This window comes from Salvelinus fontinalis, chromosome 4 (assembly GCF_029448725.1).
Source record: "Salvelinus fontinalis isolate EN_2023a chromosome 4, ASM2944872v1, whole genome shotgun sequence".
Lineage (NCBI taxonomy): Eukaryota > Metazoa > Chordata > Actinopteri > Salmoniformes > Salmonidae > Salvelinus > Salvelinus fontinalis.
In genome coordinates this window covers 45272893-45298908 of record NC_074668.1, presented here as the reverse complement: position 1 = coordinate 45298908, position 26016 = coordinate 45272893, and the positions used below count along the sequence as shown (strand labels likewise).

The 26016-nt window shown below is 42.8% G+C and overlaps 1 protein-coding gene across 1 annotated transcript in view; it reads right to left on the bottom strand.

The window, feature by feature from the left end:
• Window positions 1–26016, bottom strand: part of LOC129853869 (collagen alpha-1(XXVII) chain B-like) — a 144962-nt gene that overhangs the window by 2811 nt on the left and 116135 nt on the right. The window contains exons 29-59 of the mRNA XM_055920333.1: window positions 21376–21429; window positions 20123–20167; window positions 19670–19714; window positions 18750–18803; window positions 17771–17824; window positions 17554–17607; window positions 17268–17321; window positions 17119–17172; window positions 15749–15856; window positions 15381–15434; window positions 14952–15059; window positions 14814–14867; window positions 14553–14606; window positions 13531–13587; window positions 13365–13418; window positions 13164–13217; window positions 13001–13054; window positions 12757–12810; window positions 10796–10903; window positions 9668–9775; window positions 9409–9516; window positions 9121–9174; window positions 3481–3543; window positions 3222–3275; window positions 3074–3109; window positions 2642–2695; window positions 2495–2518; window positions 2311–2376; window positions 1855–2026; window positions 1402–1511; window positions 962–1180 (exon numbers count right to left, since the gene is read on the bottom strand). Of these exons, the coding sequence (XP_055776308.1) occupies window positions 962–1180; window positions 1402–1511; window positions 1855–2026; window positions 2311–2376; window positions 2495–2518; window positions 2642–2695; window positions 3074–3109; window positions 3222–3275; window positions 3481–3543; window positions 9121–9174; window positions 9409–9516; window positions 9668–9775; window positions 10796–10903; window positions 12757–12810; window positions 13001–13054; window positions 13164–13217; window positions 13365–13418; window positions 13531–13587; window positions 14553–14606; window positions 14814–14867; window positions 14952–15059; window positions 15381–15434; window positions 15749–15856; window positions 17119–17172; window positions 17268–17321; window positions 17554–17607; window positions 17771–17824; window positions 18750–18803; window positions 19670–19714; window positions 20123–20167; window positions 21376–21429 (2241 nt within the window). The remainder of the gene's footprint in view (window positions 1–961; window positions 1181–1401; window positions 1512–1854; window positions 2027–2310; window positions 2377–2494; window positions 2519–2641; window positions 2696–3073; window positions 3110–3221; window positions 3276–3480; window positions 3544–9120; window positions 9175–9408; window positions 9517–9667; window positions 9776–10795; window positions 10904–12756; window positions 12811–13000; window positions 13055–13163; window positions 13218–13364; window positions 13419–13530; window positions 13588–14552; window positions 14607–14813; window positions 14868–14951; window positions 15060–15380; window positions 15435–15748; window positions 15857–17118; window positions 17173–17267; window positions 17322–17553; window positions 17608–17770; window positions 17825–18749; window positions 18804–19669; window positions 19715–20122; window positions 20168–21375; window positions 21430–26016) is intronic.

Below are 26016 nucleotides of genomic sequence, written 5' to 3'. Positions count from 1 at the left end.
GGAGAAAACGGATGGATCAACAACATTGTAGTTACTCCATTATACTAATATAATTGACAGAGTGAAAAGAAGGAGGCCTGACAAAACAAAAATTCCAAAGTATACATACTGTTTGCAACAAGGCGCTAAAGTAATACTGTAAAAAAATATAGCAAATTCAATACATTACCAAGTACCACTCTCCATATTTTCAAGCATAGTGATGGCTGTATCATGTTACAGGTGTGCTTGTAATCATTAAGGACTGGGGAGTTTTTCAGGATGAAAATTAAACAAAAAACAGCTAAGCACAGGCAAAATCCTAGAGGAAAACCTGGTTCAGTCTGCTTTCCACCAGACACAGATGAATTCACCTTTCAGCAGGACAATAACCTAAAACATAAGGCCAAATATACACGGGAGTTGCTTACCAAGAAGACAGTGAATGTTTCTGAGTGGCCGAGTTACAGTTTTGACTCAAATCTACTTGTAAATCTATGGCAAGACCTGAAAATGGGTGTCTAACAATGACCAACAACCAATTTGACAGAGCTTAACATTTTTGAAAATAATAATGTGTAAATGTTGCACAATCCAGGTGTGGAAAGCTCTTAGAGACTTACCCAGAAAGACTCCGGTCTAATCGGTGCCAAAGCTGCTTCTACAAAGTATTGACTCGGGAATGGAAATACTTATATAAATGAGATATTTTCTAAACATTTGCAAAAATGACAAAAAACATGATTTCACTTTGTCATTATGGGGTATTGTGTGTAGATGGGTGAGACATAATTTTTTTTATTCAGGCTGTAACACAACACATTGTGAAATAAGTCAAAGGGTATGAATAATTTCTGAAGGCACTGTACAACTGGGTAATTACATTCTGGTTAGATAAGTAATAATAGAGTATCCTTATTACATGGTATATTGGCGCATTTATGCAAAGTGTTGCAGAGCAATCTTTGACTGGTCAACATACCCAGCAGTCATCCCTCACTATGTGGGGCTCTAAGAGTCCTCCAGCCTGGATCATGTCTCCACTCCAGGCCTTGAAGCGCACAGCGGTGGGGGAGGGCTCCAGGGAGGAACTGTTGGCCCACACGGGGACGTTCAGGCAGTGGATGGTGACGTGTTGCATTGCCTCAGAGCTCAGGAGGTGGAGGAAGTTCATTTGGATGCGACCTACACCAATCTCCAGCTGCAGACCGAGACAAACATCAACTACCGTTACAATTCCATCTGTAGTCTCTTGTGACAGACGAAACACCAGCAGGCATGCAAGATTTGGTTCTAGATGCCGAGATTACTAAAACCCCGAAATCCTATTTGAATTTAAAGGTTAGGGCTTGTCAAAAAGCCACAAAAGCCAGGAAATTCAAATGAGCCAGATATGTGAGAGCAATAGAAGTTGATGCTGACCTTGGATACTGTGATGGGTTTCAGACAGGTCTGTCCGCCGCTGCTGAAGTTACACGTCACTTCGATTGTGTCAGCTGAGCAGCCGAGGTTTGGGTCGATCCAGTAAGTGCCTTAAGGGAGGGACAATAAACTGAGTGAAAAGGGATTTTGGATACAGGAGTAGTGTAATTTCACCAGAGTGGACACGTATTGACAGCTGAGTTCTGAGGGGCTATGGCAAGGATGTAGTGCTTTTGGAAGAGGTGTCACTAGCTCCGTCAGGTATATAGACTTATTGTTTATGTCGTGGTTATAGACCATATGAGCCCAGAGTTTTTCCTTGTCAAGTCACGTGCAGGTTAAACTATTGGCCCTAGGATCTAGTAACTGAATAAATGAACCTTATATTTTTCTGTGGAAATAATGTCACGGCTTTTCATGTCTTTCAGTCGACATAAGTTCCAACTTCCTTACCATCGTTCATCCTCTGTTCACAGTCCTTGAGGTCTCGGCAGATGCGTGCTGGGTTGTCGCGGGTGCCTAGCGGGTTCTTCAGGCTCTGGATCAGTGTGCTGAGGTAGTGGAGGGTCTTGAAGATCTCTGTACCCTGGTGGTCCAACATGGGCAGGTCCACGACATGGTAACTCTAGAATGGAATGAGGACAATGGTCACACAGCACCAATAGGAGATAAATTGCCACTGTATAAGGCAGACACATGATAATGTGCTAAAATGTATGAAGACAAAGTCAACATATGGCCCATAATCATTGCTTTGTAAGAGACTTACTTCAGTTTTGTATATTTAACTCCATATAACGGGCACCATTATTTGATGGGCACAACATTTTACACACCAACATTAACACACACAATTATCCTCTAGCCACATTGATGAATTCCCAAGGGATCATCTCACAGAGTACTCACCTCTGACCTCAGTGCAGCATGGGAATCAATAATGACTTGGAAAGCAGCTCCAATAGCCTCCTTTCTCTGAAAGAGATGACAAAATGACACAGTAAGAAGACCACCCTGGAACACTTACTTTCACGCCTCCTCTTCATCCTTCCTGAGACGGTCAAGTTTTAACATAAGGGTAAAGCAGACTTACAAATGTCAGAGAACCAGGGAGACCCTAGAAATCAAAGGAGGGAGGTTTTTAATGTATTGTACAGTCATAGTACAGTATACAAAATTATTCATATTAAAATTAGGTTAACACTGCCACAGAGTAACATAAATAACACAGAGGACTTACTGGGGGCCCAGGTGGTCCACGTGGACCAGGAAGGCCCCTTGGTCCTTGCACCCCCTGTTTATGAAAAGAAACAGAAACACGATTGGATTAATAAACCCCAAATACCCTAGACAATAATACTCCAACTGGGGACTGGTCTTGACCAATCAATATCATGGATTTCATCATTTAAACTCCTTTACCAGGAGAAGCAAAAGCAGCATCAACCAGCAGTCATCTCTCACTGTCTGAAATTATTCCACAACAGAGGAGCACTAAGGGAAATGAAAAGGGCTTTGGGCGTCGAAGCTAAATGTACTTTAAGTAGTGTGCTCTCCATACTAAGCATGGGTTGTGTCTGAAATGGTACCCACTATATAGGGAATAGAGTGCCATTTCAGATGCAACCTCTGTCTATAGGGGATAGGATTCATCAAAGATATGGACACGCACCGTCTCCCCTCGACTCCCTTTGTCACCTTGGGGTCCCTGATGGAGAGAGAGAAAAGAAAGAGGGGAAATCCCTCCATTATTGCCAAATAAGAGAGAGGGTTAACATGTTTTGCATATCAGAAGGTATGAGATATAATGATGTACATACTGGACTACCACTGGGTCCGATGATACCAACTGGGCCTATGGCACCAACATTGCCCTGGAGAGAGAGAAAAGCCATGGTGATAAAGTAGAAATATAGGTAGATATCTGACAAGGCAGTGACAATAGCCTGAGAATCATTTTTACCTGGCCTAACCAGGGGGGAAAAATGTATTTGTAGTTACAGCTACGGCCCAGAGTTTTCCCTGTTCAGGTATAAACTCAGGATCATAATGTCCACATTTTTTCTTTTCTCTTCTTACCATCAATCCATGTGGCCCTTTTGGTCCTTGTATCCCGGCTGGGCCCAGATCTCCTGAAGGTCCCTATGGAGATACAACAGCCAGGTCACTCGTTATACAAGTCAGTATTCAACGTCCATCCATGTCTGAGGATGTCAGGAGATGGGGAAACTAGCCCCTAGAGGCAACAGTGAGCGCTTTTACCTTCAAGCATGTTTCGATTTTGCTAGGGTGTTGTGGACGGGGAAGCATTTGTCTTCCGATTCCAAAGGTTGCAAGTTCGAATCCAGCGATAAAAAGTTGTTTTTGATCTTTTTGTTTCAAGCCTATCACAAACCTTAACCCTTACCTTAACCATTCAGAGTTAATGCCTAAACTTAACCTTAAACACTTCACTTTGGAACAACTTCGAAATTTGATGTTTGAGGAACATGGATTTAACGTCTAATTCTGACATGAGACTGAGAACTTGTTGGATACAAATACATGTGTTGCCAAACATATGTATTATCAACATGTGCACACAATGCACACTGAATGTGAAGTATGACGATATGGGCTAAATGAGTGGAAGATTGCACCATATGGGTATATCATCTGTTTATCATCCTCTGTTGTGTGACACTGTATATCAAACTGAAACAGTAGGATCATCTCCAAGTGGAGCACTGGCAGTCATACGACACACTAAATTACTGCCTAAAAGTTCAGTAGAAAAAAAGCCTGCTAACGTCTCTGTTTTCTCAGCTGGCCAGCACCTGCAGAGCAACATCACTACAGAGTAGCAGAGTAACAAAAGTTATGGCGTGTTAAGTGACGTTATGCGTGGGTGCGTTAAACTTATTGTGGACCGTTCTTCTGTCCCAATGCAGCAGTCTTTAATTCTGATTTATTCCTTTCAGAGCAAAAAACTAAAAATGCTACCAAACCGTTTGAGGCTTTAAATTCCTCTCAAGCTCTCTAATAATCTCCAGACAATCTCTGATTTACCACTGAAAATGGGTTAAGCTTTTTGCCATTGTTTTATCAGAACCATATTTTTGGCCAATTGAGAAGGAGAGGGTCCTTCACTAGAGACATTTAATTATTTAAAATATTTATGCAAGTATTAATTCAAGAGCAAGATGTGTTTGTTGTGTTTCATTCATACACCATTGCAGGATTTTCTCTGGATCAAAAAAGGGCTTAGGTGGTGGGTGTGGCAGGGGGCGTGGTAGGAGGCGTGGCAATGAGCGTGGTCGGCCTTTGCGTGGCTACATTTGAAAGCACATTTTAGAGGTCTCTTTCTTGGCGCTGCAGAGAAAATGTCAACATTTTAAGCCAATTTCCTGCAATTCTACAAATTTCTTCCTGGAGCTGAGAATTTGTTTTGCAGTTTAAAAGCTAACTTCCTGCAACTCGACACATTTTGCCATGCAACTGAGAGAAAATGTTGCAGTTTTAAATTTCCTGATATTCAATATAATGTGCCATGGAGTGGAGATAATATTTTGCAGTTTTCAAGCTAATGTTCCTGCGATTCTATACATTTTGCCATGTTATCAAGTTTTGCTGTGTTCTTTTGCTCAAACATAACACAATTAATACTGCTGAATTAATTGTTTTTGGAATTTTCAATTCTCCCTGGCTGTCTAGCTTTTATTTTGGTGATTGTTAGTTGTCACTAGATTATATTCTAAAAAAATATAGACGTCCATTATCTTCTCTACATACTTTATATCTGGTTTTAGTCGTTTAAGTTGATACTTAAAACATTTTTCCATCCCGAAAATGAATATGAGAGAGAAAGAGAGAGAAAAAGAGAGAGAGAAAGAGAGAGAGAGAGAGAAAGAGAGAAAGAGAACAACCACAATTAGTGAAAGAGAGAGAAGCTTCCATTAAAGAAAACCCTCTTGAGTTCTATTAGATAGATAGCTCTGAATCCACAATATGGCAGAGGTTGAAAAGCCATAACACATACTTTTTTCAACAACAGGCTATGGTCAATAATATCAAAGGCTGGACTGAAATCTAACAGTACAGCTCCCACAATCTTCTTATTATCAATTTCTTTCAACCAATCAGTAATTTGTGTCAGTGAATGCCCTTCACTATAAGCATGCTGAAAGTCTTTTGCTAATTTGTTTACAGAGAAATAACATTGTATTTGATCAAACACATTTTTTCCCAACAATTTGCTGAGAACTGGCAGAAAGCTTATAGGTCTGCTGTTAGAACCAGTAAAGGCCGCTTTCCAACTCTTGGGTAGCGGAAATACTTTGGCTTCTCTCCAGGTCTGAGGACAAAGACTTTCCTCTAGGCTCAGATTAACGATATGACAGATAGGAGTGGCTATAGAGTCAGCTACCATCCTAAGTAACTTTCCATCTAAGTTGTCAATGCCAGGAGGTTGGTCATTGTTGATTGATAACAATCATTTTTCCACCTCCCCCACACTAACTTTACAAAATTCCAACTTGCAATGCTTTTCTTTCATTATTTCAATGTGTGTGTGTGAATATGATGGCTCACTGTTCATTGTTGGTATTTCCTGGCCAAGTTTGCCCACTTTGCCAATAAAGTAATCATTAAAAGAATTGGCAACATCAAATGGTTTTGTGATGAATAAGCCATCTGATTCGATGAAGGATGAGGTTGAATTTGTCTTTCTGCCCCTAATTTCTTAGCCAAGAGAGACTGGCATGCGTAGTATTTATATCAGCCCGCTTCCTGGTCACAGACACCTTCAAAAACAGGTAGGGGTGTGGAGCAGAAAACCCGTCAGTATCTGGTGTGACCACCATTTGCCTCATGCAGCACGACAACATCTCCTTCGCATAGAGTTGATCAGGCTGTTGATTGTGGCCTGTCGAATGTTGTCCCTCTCCTCTTCAATGGCTGCGCGAAGTTGCTGGATATTGGCAGGAACTGGAACACACTGTCGTGCGCGTCGATCCAGAGCGTCCCAAATGTGCTCAATGGGTGACATGTCTGGTGAGTAAGCAACCCATGGAAGAACTTTTTGTGTACAGAACCTGACAACATGGGGCTGTGCATTATCATGCTGAAAAATGGGACGATGGCGGTGGATGAATGGCATGGCAATGGGCCTCAGGATCTCGTCACGGTATTTCTACTGTAAATACATTTGTACACAACATTTGAGAGAAATAAGCTTTTTGTGCGTATGGAACATTTCTGGGATCTTTTATTTCTAGTTAATGAAACATAGGACCAACAGTTTACGTGTTACGTTTATATTTTTGTTGAGTATATATATATATATATATATATATATATATATTGCTTTCCACACCTGGATTGTGCAACATTTGCCCATTATTCTTTTCAAAATTCTACAAGCTACGTCAAATTGGTTGTTGATCATTGCTCAACAACCATTTTCAGGTCTTGCCATAGATTTTCAAGTAGATTTAAGTCAAAACTGTAACTCTGCAACTCAGGAACAGTGCTGTTGCGGTGACCGTATTACCGCCACATCGGCGGTCACAATCCATGAAGGCAGTCAAATTCCACATGACCATTTAGTCTCAGTAATTAGGAATCCAAAGTTCTGATGCTGCTGTTGGTCATTAGTAGCCTGCCAAACTTGCTGACTGCCTGGTACTCAGCACTCTTGTCCCTCTAATCACTCTGACATCAATGCAAATGTATTCAAAAATCTAATCAAAGACTTCATGAGAACCCATGAGCTAATGTTGTGCAACATTTCTATAGGCTATGCAATTGTGTGAGAAAACAGAGTGATGGCCTCTATTAAAAAGAGGTTCCCATCAGCTTTCTATAGGCTCGGACTACTATATTTAGTTCTCAACTTTCCTAATATTAAGCATATTGTTTATCTTTACAACAGGAGTATAGCCTACCTGGCTGGCATGAAAATGAACCGTGGGAAAAGTCATTTTTTTGTGACTTTTTTGAATCATAGTTGCACACCTCATGTAGCCTAGCCCATAGTCCTATATGTTTTGATAAGGTTTGTATCGCAACTAAAGTGGCCAAATAACTTAAAATTAAGCACATTCATCTGCTTTACAAGGGCTGTAGAGCCTAACTGGCATACAGAAGCAGCACATGAGTTTATAGCCTACTGCCCTGTGCGCATTTCTGCGCTTATAAATGTGAAGAAATACCGTAAAAATGTATAAAAATTTTAAGCTAAACGTTCTGATCTGTTGCGTAAGCCTCATTGCATAAAACCGTTTTTTTATGCCAATGGTTGTATTAATTTGGGATCTATCACAACTGTCCTAGACTATGTTTGGAATATTTATTTTATCACACAGAATGAGTCAACTTTTGTACTATGGGAATAGTAGATTGACATAGGCTAGTGCTTTTGCTGTTCGTTAGGCCTACTCATCTTGTTGGCTGATTTGCCCAAAATATAACGCTTCAGGACAAAAATGTAATTGCTTTGCCACATTTTTTGCAGTATTACTTTAGTGCCTTGTTGCAAACAGGATGCATGTTTTGGAATATTTATATTCTGTACAGGCTTCCTTCTTTTTACTCTGTCAATTGGGTTAGTATTGTGGAGTAACTACAATGTTGTTGATCCATCCTCAGTTTCCTCCTATCACAGCCATCAAACTATGTAACTGTTTTAAAGTCACCATTGGCCTCATAGTAAAATCCCTGAGCGGTTTCCTTCCTCTCCGGCAACTGAGTTTGTAGTGACTGGGTGTATTGATACACCATCCAAAGTGTAATTAATAACTTCACCATGCTCAAATGGATATTTAATTTAAATTTTTATTTTTACCCATCTAGCAAAATGTGACCTTTCTTTGCAAAGCATTTTGGGCTCCCAAGTGGCGCAGCCGTCTAATGCACTGCAAGAGGTGTCACTACAGTTCCTGGTTTGATTCCAGGCTGTATCACATCCGACCATGATTGGGAGTCCCATAGGGCGGTGCACAATTGGCCCAACGTCGTCCGGGTTTGGCCGGGGTAGGCCGGCATTGTAAATAAGAATTTGTTCTTAACTGACCTGCCTAGTTAAATAAAGGTTACATTTAAAAACATTTTTATAATAATTGAAAACCTCCCTGACTTTGTGGTTGACTGTGTTTGAAATTCACTGCTCGACTGAGGGACCTTACACATAATTGTATGTGTTGTGTACAGAGATGAGGTAGTCATTCAAAAATCATGTTAAACTCTATTATTGCTCACAAAGTGAGTCCATGCAGCTTATTATGTGATTTATTAAGCACATTTTTACTCCTGAACTTAGGCTTTTCATAACAAAGGGGTTGAATTCTTATTGACTCAAGACATTTCAGCTTTTCATTTGTAATTAATTTGTCAATTTAATCAATTTTTAATTCAGGCTGTAACACAACAAAATGTGGAAAAAGTCAATGGGTGTGAATAGTTTTTGATGGGACTGTAATTAGATTAGTCCATGTCTGAAAGGGGAGCTGTTGTTTTAGCACCTGATAATGCCAAGCTGTTATTGTGTTATCTTGCACCCTTTGCACAATAAATAAAGTTTTATTCTCAGTGTACGTTTTAAGCCTTTAAGAGCACAAGGTGACAGCCAGCCTTGTCACACCCACGTTTACGGCTTAGGTCGTCCTTGTGGGGGAAACTGAATTGTTTCATTCGATCATGTGACTCAGGTGGGAGATGAAAACGGAGGGAAGTGTAGCGTACCTTTGGTCCGAACATTCCGAGAACCCCTGGGTACCCGGATTCACCTGTGTCACCCTGAGGAGAGGAGAGAGAAACATCTTCATCTTCATCGCCAGCATCATCACATATTCTCGTCATTACCGTAAGTCTATGGTCATTACTCATTACCAACCAAATAACCTTTGAGTTACAGATGCAAACGATGACAAACCGGTTTGGTGACCAAGAATTTTCAGTCAAGTGAGACTGAATAGGGCTACATAATGAGCAACTTCTTCTCTGACTCCGCACTATTGCTATGTTACTCACAGGCTGTCCTTTGGGCCCCTGGTGACCCTGTTTCCCTGGCAACCCCATTCCACCAATGTGGCCTCTTTTCCCTGAAGGTCCAGTTTGGCCTGGGAGACCCCTCTCTCCCTGTGACAAACGCACACATGGACAGAAACCAGTTTTAATGGAATAACAAGCAAAGTGCATATTCCTTTGTCTCAACACCTTAAACACTGTCAAACATGATAAACATGATGGGTCTCTATAGTTCATTGGAGCATGTTCTCTTCTCTCTCACCTTCGATCCAAAGAGGCCCTGATCGCCTGGAAGCCCTGGCACGCCCGTTTTACCGTGTTTTCCAGCTTTGCCGATAATACCAAACTCTCCGTCGTCCCCTTGCTCCCCCTGAGGAGTGAACACACAGAGCTGATGATGACTGAAGCCTTACAGAAAACATAACTTGAGCATTAAGATGCATTGATATTTTACGAGCCAACTTTTTAAGAGTGTTTCTCGAACAAGCGCGTCGAGAGAACGTTCGCTATACGTTCTTTGTTAGACCATGCTTCGATACTGATAGGATCGAAAGAAAGGAGTGCTGCTCTCGGATCAGCTTTCTCCATTTAAATCTTACCATAACATTAGAACTATTCCACAATACTGACAACGAATCAGCTCCTAGAGAGAGATTACCACCTATGGCTGCAAATAGGCTATTGAAGCAGCTTATTGTGCTTACCCAATAATAGTGCACTAAATCATTGCACACATGTTATCACACATCATGAAACACATTGAGGCAACCCTTTTTTGTGAGTACATACCGTGCATAATTGCAATAATGACTATAGTTGCTCTGCGAAACTCCATATTTTGGTGAGTACCAAATGTATTCTGATGTTATAACATCTGCAGAGTAGGTTAATGGGACTTTGAATTGAAGGATCCTGAGTGTCAGGATCTCCTCAAGCCCAGGTACTGGTTCATTGTAGCCTATGTATTTATTAACGCAGTCATCTCGGTTTTCATTTGAAGCATCATTTTATCCTTCACTTGTTTGTAGCAATTGCAAAGACTTTGCATTTTTAAGTCAACTTCGTTCTGAAGTTATCCGCATTCACAGTCAGACGGATAGCTTAGATATCTTGATTCTATATTCAGCGGAGATCTTCTGTGAACAAAGTGATGTGGAAGGGCAAAAAAAGCATCTGACGATGCACTTTGGCTGCACTATGAGTGTTCTGGATCACTCGTAGACGTGCAACAGTTTTTAAGAGTCATGTTACCAAAGAAAGGCTCTGGGAAACACCTTGGCTACTAAAGATACATTCTAAGAACGTTCTAACGATGATCTTAATGCTACAAAGGCGCTGAGAAATGAGGCCCTGGTCATTTCATTCTCAGTGAGTTATTGTCTGTTCTTACCATTACTCCTTTGTCTCCGTCTTTCCCAGGATGGCCGTCCATTCCAGGCTGGCCCTCAAGGCCTTCTCTGCCCACAACTCCCTTTGGGCCAGGATGACCCTCTGGACCCTAGAAAATACACAGAAAAAAGCATATATACTGTATCATAACCTGCATTTTAGTACATAAGAAATCCTGCTATGCCCTCCGACGAACCATCAAACAGGCAAAGCGTTAATACAGGACTAAGACTGAATCCTACTACACAGGGAAACACAGCCGTGAGCTGCCCAGTGACACGAGCTTACCAGACGAGCTAAATGACTTCTATGCTCGCTTTGAGGCAAGCAACACTGAAGCATGCTTGAGAGCACCAGCTGTTCCGGACAACTGTGTGATCACGCTCTCCGTAGCCGATGACCTTTAAACAGGTCAACATTCACAAGGCCGCAAGGCCAGACGGATTACCAGGACGTGTACGCAGAGCATGCACTGACCAACTGGCAAGTGTTTTCACTGACATTTTCAACCTGTTCCTGACCGAGTCTGTAATACCAACACGTTTCAAGCAGACCACAATAGTCCCTGTGCCCAAGAACACCAAGGTAACCTGCCTAAATGACTACCGACACGTAGCACTCACATCTGTAGTCATGAAGTGCTTTGAAAGGCTGGTCATGGCTCACATCAACACCATTATCCCAGAAACCCTAGACCCACTCCAATTTGCATACCGCCCAAACAGATCCACTGATGACGCATACTCTATTGCACTCCACTCTGCCCTTTCCCATCTGGACAAAAGGAGCACGTGGGAATGCTATTCATTGACTACAGCTCAGCATTCAACACCCTAGAGCCCTCAAAGATCATCACTAAGTTAAGGACCCTGGGACTAAACACCTCCCTGTGCAACTGGATCCTGGACTTCCTGACGGCTGCCCCCAGGTGGTAAGGGTAGGTAACAACACATCTGCCACGCTGATCCTCAACACGGTGGCCCCTGAGGGGTGTGTGCTCAGTCCCCTCTTGTACTCCCCGTTCACCTATGACTGCATGGCCAAGCACGACATTAAGTTTGCCGACAGCACAACAGTGGTAGGCCTGATCACCGACAACGATGAGACAGCCTATAGGGAGGAGGTCAGACACCAGGATAACAACCTCTCCCTCAACGTGATCAAGACAAAGGAGATGATCTTGGACTATAGGAAAAGGAGGACCGAGCACGCCCCCATTCTCAATAACGGGACTGTAGTGGAGCAGGTTGAGAGCTTCAAGTTCCTTGGTATCCACATCACCAACGAACTGTCATGGTCCAAACAAACCAAGACGGTCGTGAAGGGGGCACGACAACGCCTATTCCCCCTCAGGAGACTGAAAAGATTTAGCATGGTCCTCAGATCCTCAGAAAGTTCTACAGCTGCACCATCGAGAGCATCCTGACTGGTTGCATCACTGCGTGGTATAGCAACTGCTTGGCCTCTGACCGCAAAGCACTACAGAGGGTAGTGCGTACGGCCTAGTACATCACTGGGGCCAAGCTTCCTGCCAACCAGTACCTCTATACCAGGCGGTGTCAGAGGAAGGCCCTAAAAATTGCCAAAGACTCCAGCCACCCTAGTCATAGACTGTTCTCTCTGCTACCGCACGGCAAGCGGTACCGGAGTGCCAAGTCTAGGTCCAAAAGGCTTCTTATCAGCTTCTACCCCCAAGCCATAAGACTCCTGAACAGCTAACCAAATGGCTACCCAGACTATTGTTATTTATTTATTGTTTACTTCAGTTTATTTAGTAAATACTTTCTCAACACTTTTTTCCCACCCTTAAAACTGCATTGATGGTTAAGGGCTTGTAAGTAAGCATTTCACTGTTGTATTCGGCGCATGTGACAAATACAATTTGATTTGATTCAATCAATGAATCAATCAATTCAATTAGGTACATGTTGCATTGCTTTACAAACTAGGTGTCCCACTTACCAGTGGTCCTTTGGTCCCAGATTCCCCTTGCTTCCCCCATTTGCCTTTCTGACCCTGGAGTAGATCAGAGTAAACAACAGTCAACAACCAACTGTGACAGGATGTCATCATACCATAGGTTAAATCAATCACACTGTGTCTGGTTCAAACCGATGTCATGGTGTAAAATGAACAGGTGTTATGGTATACAATGACACTGGATACTACAGATATGTTGTTACTTGTCAAGGTCTTTTTTCCTTACTTGATCACCTTTGGATCCTTTTGGCCCCTGTATTCCCCTTGATCCAGGATGTCCCTGCAACAGGAATGCATGCATGATGAATAACTGGATACTGTGTTTATGTGGATACTGTCAGTGTAAGTAGTCACATATTAGCAAGTCATAAACATAACCATTGGCTCACAGGTAGTCCAGTTGCTCCAGCCTTGCCTCTTTCTCCATCCACTCCTTGCTGGCCCTGAGAAGTAGACGTGTGTTAACATATCCACGCATGAAGCAAGTTTATTCAAGTAAAGTAACTTTCTTCCTAGATTGGTTATTACCCCTATTTTATACAGTATATCCTGGCCAATGAAAGAATAACGTCAAACGATGTCCCACTCACTAAGTATCCGGGGTCACCTGGTTCTCCTCGGTCTCCCCTGTCTCCAGTAGGACCCTTGTTTCAGATGAGAAACATACACAGTAAAGCATATAGATAATTAGCTAAAGCAGCACACCAACACCAAACACTGCTGTAGGCGGAGGGATACATGATGTGAGGAACTCACTCTGTCACCTTGTGGACCAGGAGGGCCTTCCACCTTACTGTCTTCCCCCTGTTCCCCCTGGAAAACATTATACAGGAAAACAAATGTATTTTTTTATGCATCTTATGTATGATCATTGCTGCAAAACCAATTTGCCTCCAGGACAATACATTTAAACTTCAAACTTGAACTTGAAACTGTGTAAGGTGAAATTATGTGAAATGTAATTGGACTCCAAAACAATGGAGTATTCAAATAAATCGAGGGCTTTTGTTGACAGTAACCAGCAGCTTCCAATTAAATGGAATCAAGATGGCATTAAACGTTCCAGTGACTTTACAGGGATTGATGAATGATGTGGGATGCTTGTAGTATTATATAGTGCATGTGCTGTGTATGTGCTTGGTGATATAGAAGAGGAAACAGGGGAGAAGGGATCCAAAACATAACGATTTATGAGCAGTGGCACAATTTGGGTCTCATTAGAAAGTAAGCAAGGTTGTCAAATGTCATTATGAGTTTATCATTGTCGGTAAACAGGAAACTGCTTCATATCGAAGTCCTATTCATCTCAACTGTACCATGATTGATCTCCTGAATAAGGATGACAAGGAGTATTCCAAAGCAGTTTGTGGCCAATGATCTACGTTTGATAGCATGCCCCCTGAGTTAATGAGATGTGCCTTGGTGCATGTCATCAAACAATTATATTTGATCACTTCTTGCAGGATTAGCAAACTATAACAGCAACACAGGCAGTGAGATCGACTCTCTCAGTGTATGCACACATGCAGCTATTGCCAATGGGTAGGGCCCTAAAGTGTTGTACCTACCTAGTCAGGAAAGACGAGCCATACCAATTTGTTATAACAGGATATGTGGGACATAATGTGGATTGACCATAGGACAGACAGACGAAATAACATACAGTGTTGGGTCAATCATCATTAAACCCAAACCTTCACAGGCCATGAGTCCAGACCCACTTGGATAGTAGAATTTGAGAGAGCTATTACAAACAGACATGACTGTGGGAAGTGTACCTTTTCACCTTTTGGTCCAGGAGGTCCCAGTGGGCCCTGTCGTCCTGTGTGGCCCTAAAATAACAGATAGTGTAAGTCATCACGGAGCACAACTCAATACTTTTGACTTAGTTTGGGCAACCTATCGTGCAAAATATCACAGACGACAATGCTCTCTATTGATCAATCATCCGACTATCTTTAGTTTTTCTAGATTCTACAAAAATCTCAGTAATATTGAGTCAAAGACACCTAAATCAATGATATAAGGGTCATTCTTACCTCATATCCTGGCATGCCTGGTTCTCCTTGTTGGCCCATTCTACCCGGGGAACCCTGTGAACATCAGATGATCAGTCTTAGTGACCTACAGCATTAAGAAACCTCCACATCAGAGTCAGATCTGTAGAAGAGCCTTACCACTGGTCCAATGGTTCCTCTCGATCCTTTCGGCCCGACAAATCCTGCCTCTCCTTGTTCACCAATTGGCCCAGTCTCTCCCAGGTGACCCATATGACCCTTGCTGCCCTGGAGAAGGGTCGCCAAAGAGCAGGCATACAAAATTAGCAAAGGTCACCTTTCAGTCACTAGGAAGTGGTGTGTGGATAGTTTTACTATGTCTACTGTCCATTTTAAAACTGCCCATTGGCTGAGCACTTTAATCATAGTGCGGTGGCTTGGAAGGCCATTGACCCTTATGTCCGTTGACCACAATTACAAGCAGTCATCAAACTTTCTTTACAAAACAAGACTATGGTAAAACGACTAACAGGTTTCAGGGAATTAAATGAGTGTCAGACGGAGGCTTATGAAATAACTGCAGGCACTGAGCTGATATACAGTACATACCTTCTCCCCTGGTTTTCCTCTTTCACCAAACTTGCCAGGTTTACCCTCCTGACCCTGGGAGACATGAGTCAATAAACCATTACTTGAACTGCAATAAACATATAATAACGTATGACGAAGACAAGGCAATGGTTAGAACAATGTCATAAGCAGTTTGCTTTCTACTCAAAGAAAGTAAAACAATTGTTTGTTGGAGAGACAAAGAAGGGTTATGAATCCTACAGTATTTGGCACATAGTAGACTACATTGGTCACCCAACAACCAGTGAGTTAAGTCATCAGTCTGACTTACGTGAACCTGAGAGTCAAGTACAGGAAATGTAAGGCTTATATTTCGTAATGTAATAATCCTACGTTTGTACACTCACCCTCAAGCCCACTAAGCCAGGAGGTCCAGGAGAACCTTCCTTTCCTTTCAGTCCGATCTCACCCCTCTCTCCTTTACCGCCCTCAGGTCCCATGTCACCCTTCTCGCCCTGAGCACAGAACCATAGGGAAGATGCACTCAGACGGGACCAGATACAATACTTCACTGGTGTAGATCTTGGTGGCAGTAACAAATATTCAAATAACTTTGAAGGCCGACGTGGAGAAGTGTTCCATGTGATCAGCAGTTGAATATGGTACAGACGTGCATCTGTGAGTTTTAAGGCGTTAATCCACTGCACTCATAGGAGAGTTGTCCTGCATCGTTTGACATTGGTAATATGTCGATTGCAGGAGATAGGATGATGATGTGTGTGTGTGCGAGCAAGCGCTTCTGTATGTGTGTGTGTGTGTGTGTGTGTGCGTGTGTTCATGCACAACACAACACTTACTATCCAGCAGCTTGGCTCAGATGGATATGAAATCTCCTTGTGCTTCTCTGAATCACCACTGTATTTCTATAAGAACTCCTGACAGACGGAAGAGCTCAAAATAGGCCAGCTGCCTATTTATTTTCACTCTGTGTCAACAGCATACAGTACATATACAGTACTTGAGTCTGACTGAAAATAACTGTCATTCCAGCTAAGTGTACAGTACAGTTCATTAGCTTCATATGAATATGGCTTTGATGATCTGATAAAGGTTTGAATCGCCTTCTCTTGTGAATGGCTGATTGAAATAGTGAAAGTTATCATAAAAACGCCCTCTTGTGATTTACACAAAAGAATAATTGGCCCAGCGTCGTTTGGGTTAGGGGAGGATTTTTGCGGCCAGGGATGTCCTTGTCCCATCGTGCACTAGCAACTCCTGTGGCGGGCTGACACGGTTGCCAGGTGCACAGTGTTTCCTCCGACACATTGGTGCGGCTGGCTTCTGGGTTAAGTGGGCATTGTGTCAAGAAGCAGTGCGGCTTGGTTGGGTTGTGTTTCGGAGGACGCACGGCTCTCGACCTTCGCCTCTCCCGAGTCCGTACGGGAGTTGCAGCGATGAGACAAGACTGTAACTACCCATTGGGGAGAAAAAGGGGTGGCACCAAAATTGTTCACTGATGTCAAAGTTTATACAGGCAGCCCAATTCAGATCTTTTGCCAATTATTTGTATATCTGATAACTATCTGATTTTTTCCAGAATGTGTAAACAAAAAAAACCCCACATGGAATCTGGACTTTTGACTTCCAATTTATATCACCTTCTTAGGGTGGCTGTGAAAACACAGCCAAAGAGACAATGACCGTCAACTCTTGGCCGAGACTTTCAACTAAAGCTAGTCATTGGGATGGATCCTATTACCATAGTGTTATCTCTTACCTTAGGTCCATCCGGTCCACTCTGTCCTGCCTCCCCATCGATTCCCATCTCACCCTGAAGGAGAGGAGGTTTCAGTACAAGTTAATAAGGCCAATGTTACCACTAGAAGAATCACTGACACGGGCACAAGTGAACTTTGGGGTACCCACCCTCTGTCCGATGAGGCCCTGCTCTCCGAGGTTTCCTGCTGGTCCAAGGGAACCCTGTCACACAGGTCAATAACACACTAAGCACATGGACACTTAACACAGGTCAAAACTACACTAAAACACATGGATTGTGTGGCCTATGGACATGCATACAGTAGATTGATATACAGACTATTACTGGTTCTGTAAGTTATGGCATTGGAAAGTGAGACGTTGAGTGACCCTTGATTGAAGTGCTGTTGAATACATCAACTATTTTTCTGAGCAGTTGAGGGTACTATCTTACCTTCTCTCCTGGTTCTCCTGGCAATCCCCACTCCCCAACCTTTCCAAGGGGACCCTGTCATATAAAAATCCCCATTGACAATCAAATTAGACAGCTTAGTGTTCAGGCTCCAATGACCAATGCCTATGTGCATGGCACACTACACAAGCAATTACAATAACCTATAGAAGCCACAATACTACTGTTTGGCATGTTTATGGAGTGTGGGGAAACTTACCTTGAGGCCCATCTCTCCCAGGGGACCCATTGTTCCTGGTGGCCCAGTTGGTCCCTAGGATGATAAGACCGAGGCAGTGTAGTGATGATTGACCACAAAAATACATAGGCCTATGCAGCCCTTATATCATAGTAACTACACTTGAATAACTAAGTACATTGCGGATAAAAACGACACTAGAATTACTAAGTACATTGTAGATAATAAGCAAATGTACGGGAACACAGCAAGGATAGAAATGTGAAACAGGCAGCAAGATTATAATGTGAAAGAGGCAGCGAGGATAAAAATGTGAAAAAGACATTGAGGGTAAAACATGGAGTGGTGGAGATAAATTAATCTAGACTTGAGATCCAGATCAGCTCCTACTGCTAGAGACTTAGAACACAGAGCCAAAGCTTTTGTAGGCTATGTGGTGGAAAAAACCCAATGTTCACATAAAGCTGCCTCTCTGCCTCTGCAGGAAAGTCCTGAGTAAATCATCGTATCTTACAGTATCACTGTATCTCTCTCTCTCGCCATAATGCAGGATTAGGCTTCCCTGGGCTACTCAACCAGCAGATGCTGCACCATTTGAGGTATCGGAATGAAGACGTACTGTAGATGTACACCGAAGTTTACAACACATGGAGATGCAGATATTTTGGGAAATTTCCACTAGTCACTTCCTCTCTAAGTTGTTGGTTGGATCCAATAACCCCTGGTTTCAAGTAGAGGAGCAGTAGAGAGAAACCCAAGGAAGGGTATTTGTATGGAGACAATGCAGTAAACAAAGTTAGGGGAAGTAATGAAATCAAAGACAGCTTTCTGGCTTGAAGGTGAAATATAACGCTAACCTGATGTGGCATTAAGTGTTGAGCTCTATAGGAATTTAAACACAGGATATATCTCCCATATCCCTGGCTGGGCCAGAGACACTTAGGACTGACAAGGATTTGGCAGATAAACCCTACAAATATTTAGACATAAAAGGACTTACTAGCTCTCCTGCTATTCCTTTGGCACCTGGAGGTCCTGAGAGTCCTTGGCGACCCTGAAATAATATAAACCCAGTTATTATAAATGCAGATAGCATTTAACTAAGAGCACAGGAAGACATACCATTTCCACTATACACACCGTTTTTATACCCTATTTCATGATATCCAATTGGTAGTTAGTCTTGTCCCATCGCTGCAACTCCCGTACGGACTCGGGAGAGACAAAGGTCGAGAGCCTCCTCCAAAACACTACCCTGCCAAGCCGCAATGCTTCTTGACACACTGTTCACTTAACCCGGAAGCCAGCCACACCAATGTGTCGGAGGAAACACTGTCCAAATGGTTACCGTGCCCTGTGCATGCACCCGGCCCGCCACAGGAGCCGCTAGAGCATGATGGGACAAGGACATCCCGGCCAGCCAAACCCTCCCCTAACCCAAGATGACGCTGAGTCAATTGTGCGCCGCCTCATGGGTCTCCCGGTCGTGGCCGGCTGCGACACAGCCCGGGATTGAACCCGGATCTGTAGTGACGCCTCTAGCATTGCAATGCAGTGCCTTAGACTGCTGCGCCACTCGGGAGGCCTATTCAGACACAGGTTTAATGTACCAAGTGCTACTCACAAGCCTCTCTTTTCTCATAGCTAATGTTTGTCCACAAACCCATAGCAACTCTCAACTTCATATTCTTTATATATTTTCCCCCATATTCTTTATATATTTCCCCCCATATTTTACCAGGTAAGTTGACTGAGAAAACATTTACAGCAACGACCTGGAGAATAGTTATACAACTGCATGCCCTACATGCTACACACAAGCCTCTCTTTTTCCATTGCTAATGGTTGCCCCTCCAACCTGTGTCCACCCTAAAGGCATGATTAACCTAAAAGAGCACTCTGTTAGCCCCAATCACTTACTGGAAATCCTTTAGGCCCAGCTTCCCCAGGCTCCCCAATATTTCCCTGGAGCAAAATAGCATGGAGAGAAATAAGGGTTGAAATTAGTATCAAGCACATAATATGGTCATTAAGCAGAAACATTATGGTTGTTTAGCAGACACATTTATCCAAAGTGACGCACGGTTAACATCACACTCTAACTAAATGAGCCATTGGGCCATTGGAACCTCTAATGAAAATGTGTTAACACGTTGAACAGGATATGAATGGGCACTCATAGTCCTACACTATTCATTACCAGTCAGGAAATGATGTGAACACTAAATGAGGGGTAAATGCAAAGTAAACATGCAAAGTAAGGTAGGAAAGACTATACCCAAAAGCCCACGAGTTGAACGTAGCCATGAGTAGGAGGGTATGAGCAAAAACTGTTATTAAAAACATAGTGATCTTGAAATTGCCTGTACGTACCATCTCCCCTGGGAAGCCAAATTCTCCTGGTGGACCATCAGGACCCTGTAAGAAAACACGTGTCAATCTCACTTACAGCTTCACACACTTTACACATAAGAGCTCTTGTCCTAGATTCCCCCCCTTGTGTAAAAAGTGTCCTTCAGATGTTGAAAATAATCAAACTATTTAAAGACTTGTGAACAAAGCCAATTGAAAAACTCTTATATGGACATATTTAAGTATCAATTTAAGACCTAAACCAATGCCGCATTGCAGTCCATAGCCACGTGAAGTAGGGGTGCTGAGGGTACTGCAGCACCCCCTGATAAATTGAAATAATTTTGCCAAATTATACTGTATAATTACTCCTGTCTGAACACTGACTGAATTTGGGCAGCATGCTCGCCAAATATCGAACAACTTGTTGCGTTGCAGCCATACAAATATTATCCATAGAAGGGTTTTGGCTCACCCTGGCAATTTGACTGGTAAACACATGGGTACATTCAAAATGGCTGCCAGTCCTGACTTGAATGGGCACTTTCGTTCTGTGGATTCTTTCTATGCATTCTATATCTCTTCGTACTTTCAGTGAATAGCAATAGGCCTTTCACAAATGTCTAAATACAATTTTGGTAGAGCAAATGCCTGCTGCTGAAAAGAGAAGACTAATCTGTCAGTCGAAGATACCATTTTTTTCTCACAACAATTCACTGATTTTGAAAGTAGCTCAGGCCCATCTTGAGACCATCACCAGTCAGAAGCCTAGGCTACGCATACTCATGCTGTCTTCATCATTGGGTGAGTCAGTGCCACTGGAAAGTTGATTTAGTAGCCTATAATATACAGTATATTTTCTTCTAATATTGTACAATCTGTGTCTACCTTTTTTTCATTAGCCCCGGTCCAGGTCAAGACCAGTTCATTTGAATTGATCTGTTTGACAGCGTTAGAGTAGCCACTCATTTCAGTCATTTGTGTAGTATAAAAAAATATTCTGATAATGTATTTTGTCACGTAGGCCTAAATGACACAGAATTGCATGATATGCGTTTATAAAGACACACCCAACTCAAAACATCTTCCCGCGGCTGTGGCAGTATCCATGTTTTCCATTGGCTGTGGCTAGTGTGTTTCCGTAAAGGAATGAGGAAGTCGTAGCATTCAGTAACTGAGTCAGGTCAGATGAAGTGGAGCAATGGAGCAGAAATACTGTATTATGTAGCCTTTGATGTAGCCTTTGACATATGAGCTTTGAACTTCATCCTCACCTTTCCGCCAACTGACCCCTTCTCCCCAGCTGGACCATCAGGACCCCTCGGACCCTGTAGGAGAGAGAGGGTGTGAGGGAGAGAGGGGGGAGGGAGAGAGAGGGGGGGGGAGCGAGAAACGAGAAAGAGAGAGAGACAGAAAGAGAGAGATTCATTCATGAAATATGAAGTATTCTCTTCTCCATGAAGGGCTCTTCGGTCAGAAAGGCTTTAACAAACGTCCAAATGTTCACACTTAAATGTTCCCATCCTAACGGCAGTGTCAATTGGGGAAAGTGCTTAAAAACACAACTCCGTGGTTGCTGAGAAGAAAGAGTTATTATTGGAGACAGAGGGAGATGTGACTGTGGTTGGTTCAGTAAACACTAGTGGTTTTCCCTATACAATGCACACTGATGTCGATGTTCTTTTTCCCAAGACCAGCTATTGTATGACCATGGTATTCAACTGAACATTCGGGAACAGTGTCACACAGAGAACACATGACCTTTACAAGACTAGAGTCTTACTGCTGACTAATCATGACCTGTCATGACCTTTCCATCTGACTGCTGACTAATCCTGTCATGACCTTTCCATCTGACCCTACCAATTAGATGTGAATGCCTATACGGCTCCATACTAGGATCACTGTGGAAAAAACTTAGTCATATAATTGAATGGTTTCACAAATTCCTATTCATTTTGATAAAGAATTGAAGAAATTCTATCCATGTGCCTCGGGGATCTAGCATGAGTCCATAGGATATTAGATACTATTCTGAAACTTGAAAAGTTGATAGATGGATAACCACAGGGGAAATAGGAGGTCTGGGAGCCATATCCAACAGTGAATTGGGCTCAGAGTAGATAGTACTGCTAGGACAGCCCTGATATCCCCAAAGACATTTCATTGATCTTGGGAGTTTCAGCAGTCCAGTACATCTGCTGATGAGGGTACTATACTGCATGGCACAGGAACAGACAAGAATGTAAATACAGTCATACAGTTTGCTGAGTTCTCCCATCTGTCTCTCTCTCTTTCCTCTCCCGGAGGACCTGAGCCCTAGGATCATGCCTCAGGACTACCTGGAATGACAACTCCTGGCTGTCCCCGTCCCCAATCCACCTTCGTGCTGCTGATCCAGTTTCTGTGGTTCTGCCTGCGGTTTTGGAATCCTAACCTTTTCACCGGTCGTGCTACCTTTTCCCGGACATGCTGTTTCGACCCCCTCCTCTCTCTCTTTACCACACCTGCTGTCTTGACCTCTGAATACTTGGCTATGAAAAGCAAGCTGATGTTTACTCCTGATGTGCTGACCTGTTACACCCTCCATAACCACTGTGATAATTATTTGACCCTGCTGGTCATCCATGAACGTTTGAACATCTTGAAGAACGATCTAGACTTAATGGCCATGTACTCTTATAATCTTAAGCCAGCACAGCCAGAAGAGGACTCGCCTCCCCTCAGAGCCTGGTTCCTCTTTAGGTTTCTTCCTAGGTTCCAGCCTTTCTAGGGAGTTTTTCCTAGCCACTGTGCTTCTACATCTGCATTGCTTGCTCTCTGGGATTATAGGCTTGGTTTCTGTATAAGCACTATGTGACAACTGCTAATATAAAAAGGGCTTTATAAATACATTTGATTGATGGGAAATGGCCGGCCCTGTTTCTTTTGGAGCAGAGATGATCATGACGCTGACGATTCTTCCCTCACTACACTGGTCCATTCTCTCCACTAACAGGGAATGACATGATTCGTTCTGCATCGTATCTAGTCAACCAGACCATGTGTTACTGCTGTGTCCCTCGATTATTTTCATCTCTGTGAATGCTACGGCTCTCGGTCTTAGAGCCTGGATGTACGGTTGAGGTCAAAGATTCAAGGTGGCCAACATGTGCTTGGTAATTGCACACATAGGATTCGACGAAATGCATCCCTTGAGGATTGACGAGTCATGAAGATAACTCACACCAGAGGGGGTTAGAGTCCACGACAGAGCTGAATGTATAACCGCCTTGTTCCTCTCTAACCTAATTCAAAGCCTCACTGTCCAACCTCAACATACGCAGCAAACACACGATTAACAAAGGAGGACTTGGAATGATGCTATTAAACGGTACTATCTGTTGTTGGAGAAGTACTCTTACTATCCTTCTCTCAGACATAAACGGTATGTCTAATCTCTCTCCCCAGTGCTGCTGTGGTATTATCTGGCAGAGTCAGGGCAGATCTTTGTTTGTGGTACTTCCCTGCTCTATATAAGATATGATTGTTTCACTCCGTTCTTTCTCAGACACATACTGAATCTATCATCTCTCTCCCCAGGCTGTTGTGGTACTGGCTTCTGGAGTCATTGCAGATCTTTGTTGGTGGTGCTTTGCTGATCTAAAGGATATCACTGTCTGGCAGGGTTTGGGTAAATCTGTATTGGAGGGACTTTATGAATACTGATTTATGAATACTGATATACTGTCAGAAGATTATTGCACCACTAAAGAATCTCTGCCCCTTTTCCATCGCTTAATGTGCCACATCTGAGTTTAATTGCATTGATCTTCTATGGTTCATTTTTATAGACCTTTTTAGAATGAACTGCTATTATAGGTTATTAAGTATTCAATCTGTGAATACTTAGAATAGTAAACAAGTTATGCAAAATGATTAAACAATATCCCCAAATTATACCACTTATGCATATTAGAGAGATCAGTCACACAGTTGAGCAGTCCTACAGTGCAATAAATGGTGAGGTAACCCTTTATCCAGGCAGTATGTTGTAGTATATTGTACTTTGTTGTACTATTTTGGTTCTCTCACACTAGCATATCTACTGTATAATGTTCAATGAATGTTGTGTCCAGATTTCCATCTAAATCAGTGGTTGCTAACTGGCTGATCACAATTGTTGGCAGCAGGTGCACTTGATTTAGAAGCCCTGTGCACCAGGTAAGCAAATTGTACCCATTTTGAACAATTTAATTTGTCTGAAAAGACAAACTCCGCCTACCTGGCGCACCGGGAGATCTGTGGCTAAATCGTGGATGCTTACTGCGCTGGTCAATTGTATAGCTCACATCACCGTGCCTACAGAGCATCCAGGACCCCGGCCACAGATAAGTTTGATGCTAGCCTACGTAAGATTTGATTTAAAGTTTTAAAACCATGACCACGGAGAGAGACTGTCAAACAATACAGCAAAGAGCTGCTGTTTTTATGAGTAAGTTCATGTTAAAGTTTTTATTCAGCACTTTTAACACTGTTTTTATTCAACACTATTCCAAAACATAAAACACTCACGCAGCAGCTGCAGCTGCAATTAATTAGTAGCCAAGTGTATCGATAGGCCTGCATTTGTATTATTATCAGCAGCTCGTCTATTTTAATATTGAGGAATACTTCACTTTCTCTGGTCAGACCATCGGTGGAAAGGAAGGAGAGAGCAGGGACCGTGAGAGGCAGACCCTCTGCTGCTCTCTCCCTCCGCTGAGACTAATGCCGTGTTCAAAACAACTGGGAACTCAGAACCCTCCGACCTCCGACTTCAGTGCGTTCAAGACAACTGAGAACTCGGAAATAACGAGATTAGACTGGGAAAAATTGTTTTGAACAGTCCTCCAACTTGGAATTCCAAGTCGGAAACTCTGGCATCTTTCTAGAACTCCAACTTTCCGACCTGAAGATCACGGACATCATGATTTGACCTTGTTTTGTTCGGAGTTCCCAGGTGTCTTGAAAGCACCATCACCATTAGATGCAGATACCATCAGTCCAGTAAAATAAAAAAGCTAATTATTTCAATTTAAGCTCTGCAGTGCCTCGCAAGTTCTACACCAACTTATCTATTTTGTTATCAAAGCTCGAGCCTTTAACACAAACTCCGGGGAGTGGCCAGCTGAGTATACGACTGTATCATATCCATATAAATGGATGGGAGAGGTTCCTACTGCCTGAGCATTGTTATTGATGTAAATTCAGAAACGCATTGGGCCAGGGATTGAGCCTTAGGGTACTCCCTTGGTGACAGGCAGTGGCTGAGACAGTAGATTTTTTGACTTTATACACTGCACTCTTTGAGAGAGGTAGTTAGCAACCCAGTTCAAAGACCCCTCAGAGACACAATACTCCTGAGCCAGCCCACAAGAATGGAATGGTCTACCATATCAAAAGCTTTGGCCAAGTCAATAAAAATAGCAGCACAACATTGCTTAGAATCAAGGGCAATGGTGACATAATTGAGGATCTTTAAGGTTGCAGTGACACATCCGTAAGCTGAGTGGAAACCAGATTGCATACCAGAGAGAATACTATAGACATCAAGAAAGCCAGTCAGTTGATTTCCAACACTTTTGATAAACAGGGCAACATAGAAATAGGCCTATAACAGTTAGGATCAGCTTGATCCCCCCCTTTAATAAAGGATGACCTGTGGCTGCCTTCCAAGCAATGGGAACCTCCCCAGAAAGGAGAGACAGGTTAAAGAGTTTGAAGATTGGCGATGAAGTCACCTTGAAGAAAGGGTCTAAACCATCTGACCCAGATGTTTTTTGGGGGTCAAGTTTCAGGAGCTCCTTTGGCACCTCAGACTCAGTGACTGCCTGCAGGGAGAAACGTTGTAGCGGGGCAAGGGAAGAAGAGGGAGAAGCATCGGGGATAGTCGC